General features: G+C 39.2%; 1 protein-coding gene across 2 annotated transcripts in view; it reads right to left on the reverse strand.

Annotated features, from left to right (window-relative positions):
• Positions 1-15,566, reverse strand: part of LRP1B (LDL receptor related protein 1B) — a 1,349,043-nt gene that overhangs the window by 375,464 nt on the left and 958,013 nt on the right. For both annotated transcript variants that reach the window (XM_075933312.1, XM_075933313.1), the window contains 6 exons: positions 13,453-13,587; positions 12,833-12,962; positions 7,521-7,647; positions 7,224-7,375; positions 6,813-6,937; positions 3,325-3,696 (listed from right to left, as the gene is read on the reverse strand). In XM_075933312.1, coding sequence (XP_075789427.1) covers positions 3,325-3,696; positions 6,813-6,937; positions 7,224-7,375; positions 7,521-7,647; positions 12,833-12,962; positions 13,453-13,587 — 1,041 coding nt within the window. The remainder of the gene's footprint in view (positions 1-3,324; positions 3,697-6,812; positions 6,938-7,223; positions 7,376-7,520; positions 7,648-12,832; positions 12,963-13,452; positions 13,588-15,566) is intronic.

The following is a 15,566-nucleotide window of genomic DNA, read 5'->3' on the forward strand; positions in this document are numbered from 1 at the left end:
AGGTCACAGACCTAACAGTGAGCACAGTCTGGCTCAAAGGACCAGCCAGCCTGTGTTAGCCCTCTTTATGTCTAGAGTCTGAAAATGAGCTGGAATGGGGTCTGGAGTAGAACACAGGAAGGGAAATACATTGCTATGGGCTAGTGATGCTGCTGTAATGGGGGTCACATGGCAACTTTATCTTTGTGGACCATAGTGTGAAGTAGAATGATCATCCGAACATTATTCATTCAATTCCCTGGCCAATGTAATTGTATCAGGAAGACCATTCTGAAATTGAGAAATATTCAAGAGAGTTGTGCAAGATACTTTTTAGGAATGACCTTCAGCGTTATTAGAAGAAGATTCAAGACCAATAAAAGTAGAAGCTTCATAACAGGGGAAGCACACTTTAGACCCATAGGAGACCGGGAAACGAGGGTGAGAAAGGAAGGGTTTTCTTCCTTAACTTTTGATGAGCAGAAATAGCTACTAGGAAGGCTAAAATTAGGCCCAATCCTGAAGACTTCTTAAGATATAAATCATACTCTAGCACTGCAGGGACCCCAGTTCAAGATAGTGAGTCTTTTACCAGTAGCCTAGATAGCATACTGTTTCCACTTTTACTTATGGCATCTAAGGGTGATGCTTTCCTTGTATTGTGAGACACTGGCTGGAACCCTCTGACAGCAGAAAACATTGACATTAATTGATGGCAATCATCCACATTGCAAGGGGTATTTTATGTGAGATAAGATGCAGAACAAGTTAGCATAGGCAGAAAGTCCAGCAGCAGAAGTCCATGAAGTGGGGCTGCTAGTAGTGTGGATGGCGGTGAGCACATCAGACACGGAGAGACTAAAAGTGTTGGTAGCATCTGAACTGGGTGAGGAGTACAACTTAGCTATGAAATGTCTGTCTCCAGAAGAGAGTGACAGTGGTATTATTTAAGAGTCTTTGAGATCTTCCTAAGTCAGACAGCATGAATTTGGAGAAAGGGTAGTGCCAGGGTAATTATGAAAAGTGAGAATCAGACACAGAAGAGGTTGTTTCCTGCATCCCCACTAAGGCTATTGAGGCCTTAATAGTTGGGAGTGTCTTGGTCTTCAGTGCTACTTTTGAGTTAACCATCACCAGTGGTATCAGACAGTACCAGGTAAGGATTCCAGTCCCCCATAGAAGGCAGAGTAGAGTCTGGTTCCAGTCCTGTGATAGAAAACTGTGAAAAGACAGGCGCTGCAAATGGGTCTTGGATCCTATGTAAGAGTAACTTGGCATGAAGGTTGTACCTGATATCCTGAATGGTTCTGGAGGAGTATGCTGTAGGTTCCTAGAAGCCAAATCCAGTTGGAGCCACAAATAACCCAACCTTCTTATTCTAGGAGTGAAGGTGTGGCAAAATGTGCACTGTATTACCAAATGGACAGTGCACAGTTCACTGGATGTGGGCATTGGTCTTTGGCATGATCAATGGACAGGAAGCACCTGATATGATGCCCCTGAAGGAACCTGGTACAAACTCCAAACTAAAGTTATCCTCCACTACTAAATACAAGAAAATAATTTATACTTGACTACGTCCTGGGGATGGGAGGGGGGTTTGTTTGTTTGTTCTATGTGACATAGCAGGAATCATTGTATGATCATACAAATGAATTATTCAATAAATAATTAAACCTGAGGACACAAAGGTGAACCCCATTTGCCCTTTGTGACAGCAAAAAACAAAAACAAAAACAAAAACAAATGAAGGGGTTGGAGGCTGACTTCCTTAAACAGAAAAGGCTAACGATGTCACTGTCACACAAGATCTCTCATGTACATCACACTCACTCACCCCAACAGTTTCTCAAGGCAATTACACAGCTCAGCCCAAAGAGCACCATATCCGCAAATGGAAATACACAGAAACCAGGAAGTCAAGTCTTTACAATATGTACTATTATAATTTGTTATATTGCACCATCCTTTTTTCACAAAATAGCTGCATGTTCACTCACAATATCTTGTTAGTCTTTAAAGTGCTACATAGTTTTGTCTTTTGTTTCAGCTATACCAGACTAACACGGCTGCATCTCTATCGCTATCTTTGAAAAATACAGGACTATGTAGCACTTTAAAGACTAACAAGATGGTTTATTAGATGATGAGCTTTTGTGGGCCAGACCCACTTCCTCAGGTCAAATAGTGGAAGAAAATAGTCACAACCATATATACCAAAGGATACAATTAAAAAAAAGAACACTTGGGTATATATGGTTGTGACTATTTTCTTCCACTATTTGATCTGAGGAAGTGGGTCTGGCCCACGAAAGCTCATCATCTAATAAACCATCTTGTTAGTCTTTAAAGTGCTACATAGTCCTGTATTTTGCTTCAGCTACACAAGACTAACAAGGCTACATTTCTATCACTATCTTTGAAAAGGTGTTTCTTTCTTGTGCCTGATCTTTGGCAAATATCAAAAGTTCATAGGACCAAAGTGCAACTTTGAAACATAATACATTTGTTGAAGAGTGTGTACAGGTTTTTATTCAGTGCAGTAGGCATACTAGATGGCAGAAATAAACTCTATTGAAATGTAAATTGCAAATGACAACAAACAATTTCATTACTCCAACTTCACTGTAAATACGTAACTGTTCTGTAGAATTGTATATTCTGTATATCACAAAAATAATACAGAATAGGTGACTTTGAAATGGTAACACCACAAGATAATTGAGTCTGCAAGATGTAGATCAATGATCCTATTACTTATTATAATTATGTTGTATATGTTAAAGGATAGTGTGCTTTCATTATCTGTACTCAACCAAATGTAATCAGGTAAAACTTGGGGTGTGTCTAGACTACATGCCTCCTTCGACGGAGGCATGTAGATTAGCCAGATCGGAAGAGGGAAATGAAGCCGCGATTAAAATAATCGCGGCTTCATTTAAATTTAAATGGCTGCCCCGATCTGCCGATCAGCTGTTTGTCGGCAGATCGGGGGAGTCTGGACACGATGCCCCGACAAAGAAGCCTTTCTTCATCGACACAGGTAAGCCTGGTTTCACGAGGCTTACCTGTGTCGATGAAGAAAGGCTTCTTTGTCGGGGCATCGCGTCCAGACTCCCCCGATCTGCCGACAAACAGCTGATCGGCAGATCGGGGCAGCCATTTAAATTTAAATGAAGCCGCGATTATTTTAATCGCGGCTTCATTTCCCTCTTCCGATCTGGCTAATCTACATGCCTCCGTCGAAGGAGGCATGTAGTCTAGACACACCCCTAGTGTAATATAATCCTTATTTAATAAGAGTTACAAATACAATTTAAAACATTAAACATAGAGTTTACTTACTTTCAATTATCACTTGTCTGCCAGCCCAGTTGTCTTTAATAAGTTGTATATTTCCATAATGTGCATCACTGAAGAAGATACGGTTAGTACCCCTTCCTTTTAGGCTGTAGTCAAAGGCCAATGCTATCACATTTTTGAAGTAGTCTGGGTTTTCATATGGCCTTACTGGTGAATTTAAATTGGTCTCATCTGAAAGATGTATACTTTTTAATATTGTCCTTCCTGAATACAGTAAGTAACCTTCATGTCTTAGACAAGAAACTCCATCTTCTGCAAGATAGCCATGTGCACAAGCACATGTTCTCTGTGCATTTCCTCGATATAGACAAAGTTGCTGACATCCACCATTGTTCTTGGCACAAATATTAGTACCTGTAAAAAAGAATTAGATTGGCTTTTGTTACTGTCACAGTTGGTTGACATAAATAAGAATAAGCTTTGATTATACACCCCAAGGATTCTTTGATGTAAGCATTTATGGTATATTTGTTAATGCATAATATAAATAATTCATCATGAAAATAAAAGGAACCACTATTGTCTATTCTCACCACTACTCTAAACAAATGTTAAAAAGTGAATTTAAGAATATGTATAATAAATGTTGTTTTCAAATAACAATAGCACATATTTTACAGATATAGAATAGATAATTATTCAATCTTAAGAAGTTTAAAATCTGTGAAATGTATTTTTTGAAGACTTTTTAAGGTATGATTTTAAAATCTCTGTAACTTGCAAAACAAATGCATTTTGATTTCCTTAGATTACAAGAATTTGTTTTAAAAATCTGTACATATCTTCTACCAAAATTTAATGCAATCCAACATATGGAAAGATATATTACCAACATTTTACTGAGACTTTCTCCATGTTTAGAAGTAGAGCTAATTGCTAATATTTTATGTTCAGTTCCTTTGAATAATGACTTAAATATTCTCCGTACCAAGTGTACACAATTAAGGAATTATTTTAAAACATAATAACTTGTGTGATTTAATTAATTGTATTACAACTTCAAATATTGTAAAACTGTCAGAAACTGCAGAGAAAGTATTTTCTCTGTCTTTTTAAATATTTTGTATGTAGTCTTTTCTCTGGCTTCCATAATTTACTATGTGTATTTGACAGCATTTTGGTACAGTCAGTTTGAATTAAACTATACTTATTTATCATTTGAGAACACACAACAACAGGGGAGAAAAACATTTTAAAAGCTTATTTTGTAGTTATAATACTGCAAAATTTGGCAAGCAACTCAAGGCTTATTTATCTTAAACATTTTGTTTGTTTGATTGATTGATTGATTGCTACATTTCAAGATGGATATACTTCTCAGTGAAAACTACTGTCTTCTGTCAATAAAAACACGATCACAATTCATTTTTGTTAAGATAAAGTTAGAAAAAAACTTAAAAGTTAGTACACACATCTCTGCCCCCAAGGAGATAACAATGGTAAAATAAAACAAAAACATTTTGGAGTTATTTGTATACCATTTTTCTCAGATTTTTTTATTGTTCTTCAAAATGTTAATAGACAGGATGAGTCATGGGAGATGTTTTGAAAGAAAGAAAGAAAGAAAGAAAGAAAGAAAGAAAGAAAGAAAGAAAGAAAGAAAGAAAGAAAGAAAGAAAGAAAGAAAGAAAGAAAGAAAGAAAGATATTTATTTTATATTTCATTGATTTTAAATTCCATTAAAATGTTTTCCAGTAAGGTCATGATCCTGACATCTGATCAGCTAGCTGAGACTCTTCTAACCATAATTTCAATGATACAGGACAAAAATCTACTTGCAGATCATAGTGCTGTACCGGAGCTTTGAAAAGGGCAAACAGATGTTTGGGGAAATGAGGATTAATCACTCGTCACTTAACATGTTTTTATTAGTACTAGTCTTGTCATGAAACAAGCTAGTTGCATTTTAAAATGTCAGTTGCCTATTTTAGATTATTATTAATAATAAAATAATCATAATCATAATCATACAGGTTGGACCTCACTGGTCTGGCACCCTTGGGACCTGACTGGTCCTCAATCAGGGGATTTGCCAGACCAGGGAAGGAACCTCCTCTTGTGGCTGTGCTGCCACTGAACTAGGACTCCAGCCTGCCACTCTGCATGGCCAGAGCTCTGCAGCCAGAACAGAACTCTGCAGCCACCTGGCTCCACAGCTGGGGTTTAGAGATCTTCGGCTGGGGTGGAGGGATGAGATTGGAGCTCTGCAGCCTGGGCCAGAGTTCCCTGGCTGCTGCTTGGGCTAGGACTGGAGTTCCCCAACCACTGGAGCCAGAACACAGATGGAGCTCCACAGCCAGGGATAGGGCCAGAGCTCCCTGGCTGCTGCTGGGATCAGAGCTCCTTGGCCAGGGCCAGAGCTTCATGGCCACAGCCAGTCTAGTGCTCCCTGGCCACTGGGGCCAGGGAACTCTGCTGGGGCCAGAACTCCCTGCTATGTCGCCTGTCTTCCCTCACTCCACACATATACTGTGCTCCTGGACAAATTGCCGGTGCCCCATATTGCTCCTGCCCAGCTGCATGACATCCCTCTTCCTTGGCTCTGTGATCCAAGAACATCCGCAGACCAGACCAGACTATGAATGTTGCTAGACCATGGAGTCCCAGTTAAGGGAGGTACAGCCTGTACTCATCATCATCTCTATGAGAAATTAAAAAAAAAATCCCTCATGCTTCCTCTTTGTCTTCTTAGCTCACTAACAACCCTCAAAAAGACCTTTAATATCTAGCAAATTTTGAAAAGCATTAAAAATCAATTATAATGATTTTTTTTCAAACTAACATAAAAGATATTTTATCATTTTATTTCTTTGTCAATGACTGCCCATTAATATAATCTGCTACAGATTATCAGGAAGCTATGATTGACTAATAAAATCAGTTAGCAAGGAAATGAGGCTGCCACATTTCCTCAAACAAGCTAATTTAGGGTCACTCTCAGGAAGCTCTCTCTTGATGACGATCTCGCAATTTTGGTTCTATATCACTTTTTCTTTTTTTGGGAAAAGTGAGTGAGAAGGTTGTGGCAAAGCAACTATAGTCTAAAGTAAAACATGACATTTGGAGATCTCAGCTTCCATTGATCCCTTTCAGTCACGCTAAGGCCTGCACACAGTACTGAATAATTTTTAATCATTGTCTTACGATGGACAAGTGCACAATAACCATGTTGATTATTTTAAATCAGCTTGAGCCCAATGTCACTACTCAAACTAATGATATTGTTTTACTATCAAAATGGTGATAAGAGGGGGTATTGTTTGTTTTTTACTTTTATTCTTAAATGCCTAAAGACATAATGCTGGTTGAATTTTATAAATTTTATAATGAATTGTTTCATATTCATTTTCTTAAGCAACACTGTTTCTTTAGGAAATGATGACTTTGCTTTTCATTTTATCCAGAATTAATATAAAAAAGAGTAACAACAAATATTAAAGCCATCATTAATATCATTAGCAAGAGCAAACCTTTTTCTCGTTGTCTGTTGAAGACTTTCACTTCTTTCAGGTTTATTCCAAGGCCAGTCCTCATGGTCACAGCATCTGTGGCATCATTCTTCTGACCTCTTCTGATTGAGCCATTAGCATGTGCTCTGCCAAAAAAAAAAGTTGAAAATGGCTGATCAAGAACCCTCCTATAATTTAAATCAAACAAGTAATTAAAATGTGGCAGCTGGCCTACCAGACATTGAAGAAACCTACTCTTTTCAGTGACATTGATACGCTTTGAATATCGAAAGTACCATTTCTATGGAAATTACATAGAATGGTGAGATCCTTTCTGTGACCTTCCTAAGGAATGGCTAATCCTACAAGGGTGAAGCATTTGGTGCTGAAATAACATTTTGAGACTCAAATACTTATGGAAAAATAAATTACCTGTCAGACCAGTAGATGTAAGCTCCGAAGACGGCAACTGAAAACATATCCACATTGCTCCCTGACAGCACAATCTCCCGGTTCCCTCCAGTCTCAAGGTCGATTCTTTCTATCTTGTCCGTACGAGCATCACACCAGTATAATTTATTTTCCTAAAGATCAATTTGAAAGTAAACTTCAACAACCTATTTTTACCCAAGAATTGCATTAAGAAAAAATAGAATGCTAAAGTGGACTTGTAATGTGATATAACATTTAATGCACTTTTAGTATTTAGTGGAAATTACAGGAACGCACCTCATAGTCAATAGAGATTCCATTAGGCCAGGCAATCCCCAAGCTCACAAGCACAACTTTCTCTGAGCCATCTAACCGTGCCTTGCCTATGCAGGGAGTCTGTCCCCATTCTGTCCAGAACAAATACCTAAAATATTTGCAGAAATTCACAAACAGATAAACAGATGAACATGCAGACCTGCATATATTTGACAGTGCTGTTCATATAAAATCAATGTTTAAAAATATAAAATGCTAAAGGATTCTGATACTGAAGTAGTATAATAACACACTGCTGCCCTTTTAAAGATGAGTATGAAACATTTTTACAGAGACTAATTTTATTCCACTTGCATGATCAACTACTTGATATCTGATTTTTGGTTATAATACTTCTACTCTATAGCAAATGCCTAGGTAGGCAAAATGTATAATGTAGCAATCAATACAAAAGCTCAAGTAATTTCATGGGTTGCTACTATATTTCTGATGAATCAAAACATTAGGAACACTAGTTTATAAGGACTACTAGTACCTATTAACAGACCTAAAACTTATATTCACAAAGGTAAACCTTTTCTAACCTCTATGAGATGAATGAACATAAGTCAGCTCTGCTGTTCCCATATGTTAAAGCAACTGAGGCTTGATCAGAGGGATCCTGGAGTCATATTACAGTGATCTTAATATGCTTTGGATCAGGTCAGAATACAACTACTGTACTTCAATTTATATTAAGCATGTATGGGTTATTTGCTTATTATTATATATTGCATTTCTGTAGCTTGTTTGTAAAACTACAGTGCTCTTGCCTTTATAGTTTAATTTGAAATACAAAGATAAATATAGTGGGTAATTTGGAGGGTGGAAGGAGGAGGAGGAGGTTAGACAAAGGAGATAATGTAATATCTTTTATTGGACTAATTTATGCTTTAAAAAAACCTTGTTATACAACATTTGGCTATAGTTCCACATATTGACAGAACATAAGAACATCAGACATACATTAGAATATATATATTAAAAGATCCAGTATTCTATTAACAAATTTAGCAGAAAATTGCATTCACATGGTGTTAAGACCATTTTTTTTCAATTCCTGAACAACACAAAAAATAAAATTCGAAAGTGTGAAGGTAAGATTACTTACAAACAGAATATTATTTTCTGTTCCATATGTATTACAAACTACATTCACCCATGAATAGAAGAGAAATACAAAGCTCCATAACAACTTAGCTCTGACCACAATAAACACAAATTCAACTTTTTAGAACATTATAAATGTAAAATTATATTTCTACAACAACTTATCTGTGTTCTGTAAACACACACACACACACACACACACACACACACACACACACACACACACAAGTAAGGGATGCATCTGAGTATAAAGACCAGTTTCCTAAATGGGGTACGCAGCATAGTTTTATTTACTATGAAGCTTTGCCAATAGACAGTAGGTGAGGATATGTCTCACTAAATTACCGCCTTATAATTATCCAAGAGAATTGTGAAACTGCAAGAAAAAAAATAGAATTCCCTTAAACATGAATAAAAAATATTTATTTATTACAAAGAGCCTCTTTAATAAATTAGACACCTTCCAGGCTAAAAATACAGAATATTCCCTGAAAATAAGAGACCCATATTCAAAAGACAAGCAGAAAATTGGTGGAAGGAGAACATCATACGAGTGACCAACATACTAATTCACCATTTCCTGGCAAAATGAGATTACATTTAATAATTAACTGCTCATAACTATACCACTGGGCATGCTGGAAAGGAAGGATGCTTAGATCAAAGCTCTGCCTACTGCCTGTTCTGAGCATAGTGAGAGAATATATCAAGTCTATGGAGCCCGCTGTCTTCTGTGAGATGAATGATGTGTTATAATACACTAGCTAAAAGGAAGAGATGAAACTTACAACATCCCTTCTATTCAACTCCACCTCTGTGAAGAATGGGGCAATCTGGTACTAGCTAAAGAATTACTAACACAGTTAATGCATGGACACAAATTAAATGAATTTAGGGAAGGATTTTTAATTAATGTTGTGAAATATGAAAGTTTTAACTTTTAACACATAGAATAGCTAAAAACTTCCTGTTTAAACGTTTGAACCATTAGTTTCAACTAACCAGTGAGTATTTCAAACTCTTTCTGGCTTTCTCTAGGCCTATAGTTTTATCCTGCTTCTTTTAAGATTAGGTTTAATTAGTTTAGTTTAGTATTTAGAATAGCTTAGCTTTCTTCGTTGTGTGTCTGGCAGACTGCGTCTCGGTCTGCTTATCGGCCATCATCAAGTCTGTACGGCGGGTGCGTCGGTGACTCCTGGTACCAGAACGAGGTGTACCGGTAGTTCGGAATAGGAATCCTAGTCCGAACTACCTAGTTCGAGCCCCGTGTAGCCGCGCTGCACGGGGTTCGAATCAGCGGGGTTTTAAAAATGGCGGCTCCCCGCTTATGCAAATGAAGCCCGGGAAATTCAAATCCCGGGCTTCATTTGCAAGTGCCGTATGCCTACATTAACCCGCTAGTTCGAACTAGCGGGGTAGTGTAGACATACCCCAGGTGATTAGATACTGGTTGGGGTCCGCACCTAAAATACCATCCCTGAGCGGATGAGCACAACTAGATGCTAGTTGTTCCAGAGAGCTATCCCTAATAGCTGCTCGGAATCTGTGTTCACGTAACAAGCGAAACTGTTCTTTGGTCTTAATTCAACTAAGCACTTCTTAGTCTCTCTTGTAGGCTACCTCCAGACTTTGAAAGTGCAAATGAGCCCATGATTTAAATATCCCGGGCTTCATTTGCACACTCACATTCAGGCACTATGCCGATCATGCACAATTTCAAAAGTGAAAGTGCTGTGTAGCTGCAGTTCTGCCAAAGGCGGAGAGCTTTTTCAACAGATCCTGATCTGAAGTACAGGCACATGATCGGCACAACGTTGGAAAGTGAGTATGCAAATGAAGCCCGGGATATTTAAATTCCGGGCTCATTTGCACTTCAAAGTACTTTATTTGCATCCCTCTACCTACAGAGGGATGCAGTCTGGAGGTAGCCTTAGAGCTGTAACTGCTTGTCTGGGACAATTTCAGTTAACTCATATGTAGTGAAGTAAAAAATCATTTGAGATTCTTAACTAGAAGTTTGCAGGGGAAGAAGCCCTGAAATACAGAACACCATCAAAATGATAGAGAATAATTGTTGCTGAGTGTAGAAAAATGAATAGGATTTTCCCAGAAGGGTGTCAGTTTACTTATCTTGTAGCTGTCTAAACACTTCCCTGTATAGAGAGGAAAGATATAACTGAGCAACTTTTTTGGAAATCTAATTTGAATTTCTCCCAATAAAACATACTTTACTAGGAAGGCAAAGCTACTACACTTAATCACAGCTGCTGGGAGGACAAGATGGGCATTGGATGTTTTTCTGAGATTCATTAACTTTCAAACAACAGGGCGAAAAGAGATGATGTTAAGCTTCATCTCTTGAAGATAACATGGAATATCTGAGATTAATCTGAATGGGACAGACGGTCAGTCTTCAATAAATCAGATTTTTTTGTGTGAATTAGGTAAGTAAATAAAGCCAAAATACCTAAACTAATCAGGAACTTTTTCTTTGACTTCATCTGAGAAAATCAAATTAGTCAAATCCATTTCATTTTTCAAGACCAGGCATAAACAATGACCGGCAGACAAAATAGTGTTTAGATCGAAGGTGCCTTTCTGAACTTACTCTATAACATAAACTATACTATCTAGAAGAAAAAACATTATCAGAAGGGTTTGAATGGTGCATGATTTATATTTTGTTGTGACTGGTAAAACTAATAAATAGAGCTAGCTGGGAATATGATGACAATTTGTTTTGGTTGGCTGACAGAAAACACCAGTTCATCAAACCTGATTATTTTTTAGTGAAAGGGACAGTTTTGAGTAAACTTTGTCAGGAATGTTTCCCAGGTCCATGATGGGATTTCTGCTCAAAACCAGAGATAAAGAGTGATCCCCTCTCTGTATCATAAGATGCAGATGACCTGAGATATACCTGATAGACAACAGGAACTGGAACATAGCTCACCTATAAGTTCTTTTGATGGTGAGGGATTTATTTATAGAGCTCACTACTGCAACCTGTAGGCACTCGGCAGGTGAAATAGATCTGAAAAATAGAGTCCCCACTAGACTTCACAGAGATTTCCTGTGAGTATTCTCTAGTTGGGCAAAAGTAATCCCGCCTGAGTAATATATAAATAATTGTGGTCAGATCTTCAATCAAACATTTGTGATGTTGGAGCTCGTTTGAACACAGAAGCCTCTTTGGACAAGAGTACTTTATTTGATTCTATTGTACTTCATTTGAGGCTTTTGGAGGTTATTTGTCCCTGAGAAATACAGCTATACTGGTAATTCACAGATAGAGATATGGTTCCATATAGCTGGATTCCAATTCATTAATTGTTCTGAAGACAAGAAACAAGACCTTGATGGTCACTCAACTACATCTCTGAGGTTTGCCATATATAATGGAGCCAAATTCTATCACAAGTAGTGATGCAGTTAATGCAGTCTAATCTGATTTAAAAAATATTTTGCCCTGGGAAGTACTTTTCATAGTCAGTTGACACTTTCTTCAAAGTAGGATGAGAATTGCTTCAAAATGGTCAGTGTTTTGTCTGATGTTGCACAGTCCAGAATCCCTTCACTGGCAACACTGTGCAGCTGTGATGGTAACTGGGTCTTTTATTGCATTAGCATAGTCCACAGCACCTTGCAATTGGTGGATGGATCTGAAAAACATTTGTGCCAACCTAGTCTATTCTTATACGTAAGCACCATGAACACTAGAGATCTTGGTAGGTGTTGAGAAGATAGTGGATTGGTGCCAGTAAACTGATATTCATGGCCATCAAGTGAGTACATCTTTTTCATAGTTTATTGTCACATTGGACTTACTATAGTTGGGTGGTTTGTCTTCTATGAATGTGCTGAAAACTTAAGAGGATTCAAAAAATGTAAGCACACTTCTGATTCCTTGCTAAACTTCAGGTGAAATCACTCTCTATGTATAGGGAAAATTCTCTGCAAATAGGTAAGTAGAGTATAATATTTAGTCTAAAGAGAGATGTCATGGTAAGTATCTCAATATATGAAAGCATTCAACTTTAGAAAAAACTTACTTCTTTACAGTACAATCTTTGCTGATACTAGACACTGGCATTAAAGAAGTGTCAGAATGAATGCTCTGATTTACTAATTGTAGACTTTTAATATTAGCATATTTAAAAAAATAATAGACATATTTAAGTTACCCTTTTTCTGGGTGCACTGCTATAGATCTTGGCTGGTCCAGGCCCTGAGATATAACAACATAACGGAATGAGCCGTTCAGTCTTGCAACTTCAATTAAGTTGAAGCCATGGTCTGTCCAATATATGTTGCCTAGGAGAAATGGAAAGAAATAGAAAGAAATAAAATATAGTAGCATACTTTATCATTAAGCTTAGTCATTATGAACAAACACTGAAGTGAAATTTGTAATTTTTAAATTCTACTTTCAAACATTTCTATCTTAAGATTTAAATCTGTATTTATTAAAGAAAATTTGAAACTCAGTCTTTAAGAAACAGGAGGAGCTTTAACTTTCCAACTGTCTTCAATTATAAGATAACTTCTAGAACCATTTGTCCTGCCTTATAGAATCTCAGGAAATTTTTACTAAATTCGTAGTGGGTAATCTTCAGCATGAAAAAAAAATCACAAACAAATCCAGAGGCTCTTAATATTAGAGAAAATAAAGCTGAAAGGAAAAAAAATATTACATCTCTCTAGCTAGAAGTAGAGAAGTCTAGTATTGTGATGTAGAATCATTTTAAGTATAAAAAGGCCTGTTGAAAAGGTTTTTAAGAACTAATAAATGCATTGGTGATACCAGCTATCCAATCCACTGCAATGCCTTCAACCCTTCCCAACCCATTTGAAATGATGTCTTCCTTCCAGGTTTGGTCTCGTCCAGCTCTGCTAATTTTGTTGAAACCCATGTCAGTCCAGTAAATTGTGTCATTTCCTGAAAAAAATACAGAAAGAAGAAAAAAAGAAAAAAAAATAGTATTAAAAGCTATCACTTTGAGTGGGGAATTATTCAATGAAACATGTTCTACACAAAATGAACCTCACATTTCTGCTCAGTCAAGACATTGCTTCTTCACAATTTCAATGCTAGTCTATTAGTATCCACCCCAGGATTAAAATAATAGTATTTAAACTTTATCTCCATGTCCAATTACCGTATTTTCCGGCGTATAAGATGACTTTTGATGCTAAAAAGCAAACCCCAAAAATCGGGGGTCATCTTATACACTGGGTATACAGGCGGCGGGGCAGCCCAGGCGCGCCTGGGCTGCCCTGCTGCCCGAGCCCCTCTGCGGCTTTGCAAAGCCGCGGAGGGGTTCCGGTGGCGGGGCAGCCCAGGCACGCCTGGGCTGCCCCACCACCGGCTTCCCCCGAGGCTTTGCAAAGCCGCGGAGGGGCTCTGGTGGTGGGGCAGCCCAGGCACGCCGGGGCTGTCCCGCTGCTGGGGCGTCCTCAGAGGCTTTGCTCCCGGTGTCCCTGGTCTGCCTGGGATGCCCTGCCGCTGGCTTCCCCCGAGGCTTTGCAAAGCCGCGGAGGGGCTCCGGCAGAGGGGCAGCCCAGGCGCGCCGGGGCTGTCCCGCTGCTGGGGCGTCCTCAGAGGCTTTGCTCCCAGTGTCCCTGGTCTGCCTGGGATGCCCTGCCGCTGGCTTCCCCCGAGGCTTTGCAAAGCCGCGGAGGGGCTCCGGCAGAGGGGCAGCCCAGGCGCGCCGGGGCTGTCCCGCTGCTGGGGCGTCCTCAGAGGCTTTGCTCCCGGTGTCCCTGGTCTGCTGGAGATGGTCCCCAGCAGACCAGAGGCACCGGGACCAAAGCCGAAGCGGCGGCTGTCATGATTATGAGGGTTAGCCAGCAGCCTGGGGATTAAGGGGTTAACTACAGCTAGCCAGGTGGAGTGACCAATAGGAATGTAGGTGGGACTTTTCAAACTGGGACAAAGGAATTTGGGTTTTTTTCCTTTCTCCCTTTTGTCTCTGGAAGAGAGTTCTCTGCAGCTACAGAGAGGGACAAGCATGTCTCTCTCTCTCCAAGACACCATTCTTCATTTTCTGTAAGTAGGGTAAAGTTTAGGTAGTTTTGTTAGGTTTTATTGTTTTATGAATTGGGTATGGGATCTGAGATCTGGCACTGTTTAAAAGGTGTTTTGGCTTTTCTTTGTAACTAAGTTCTAGGCCCATGGAGTTTCTCCATGAGTATATTTTGTTACCTCCCTATCTAGTCATTATGGGTATGTCTACACTACCCCGCTAGTTCGAACTAGCGGGGTAATGTATGCATACCGAACGTGCAATTGTGGAATGAGGCGTACAGATAGTTCGGAATGGCTTGCTAGTTCGAACTATCTAGCCCGTGCCGCGTGTAGCCGCGCGGCACGGGGTTCGAACAAGCCAGCATTTAAAAATGGCGCCGGCCGGCTTATGCAAATGAAGCCCGGGAAATTCAAATCCCGGGCTTCATTTGCACGTTCGGTATGCATACATTACCCCGCTAGTGTAGACATACCCTAAGTTTGCAACAGGAATCTTGTTGTAATAATAAAAGTTCTTTCTTTTCTTTTTATTAACCTAGCAGTGGTTAAGTGTGTGCCTTGATTTTTATTTTAGGGGTGAGATTTCCCAAATGATCTTTCCCCTGATTTCTTCATCAACATTTGGGTGGTGGCAGCGGAAGTTTTATTCCCAAGATCTAGGTTTTTAAGATCTTGGGGGAAGTTTAGACTAAAGCCTGGTAGATAAGGCTTTGGGGTACACTTGCTGGCCCCCACTTCTGCATTTATCATGCCAGAGTGGGGAAGGAGCCATGACAGCGGCGGGGTGCCGCGCTTCTGCCGCTGCTGCGGCTTTGCTCCTGGTGCCTCTGGTCTGCTGGGGACCGTCTCCAGCAGACCAGGGACACCGGGAGCAAAGCCAGGGAGGCAGA

The sequence above is a fragment of the Pelodiscus sinensis genome, chromosome 7 (genome assembly GCF_049634645.1).
Source record: "Pelodiscus sinensis isolate JC-2024 chromosome 7, ASM4963464v1, whole genome shotgun sequence".
Classification (NCBI taxonomy): domain Eukaryota; kingdom Metazoa; phylum Chordata; order Testudines; family Trionychidae; genus Pelodiscus; species Pelodiscus sinensis.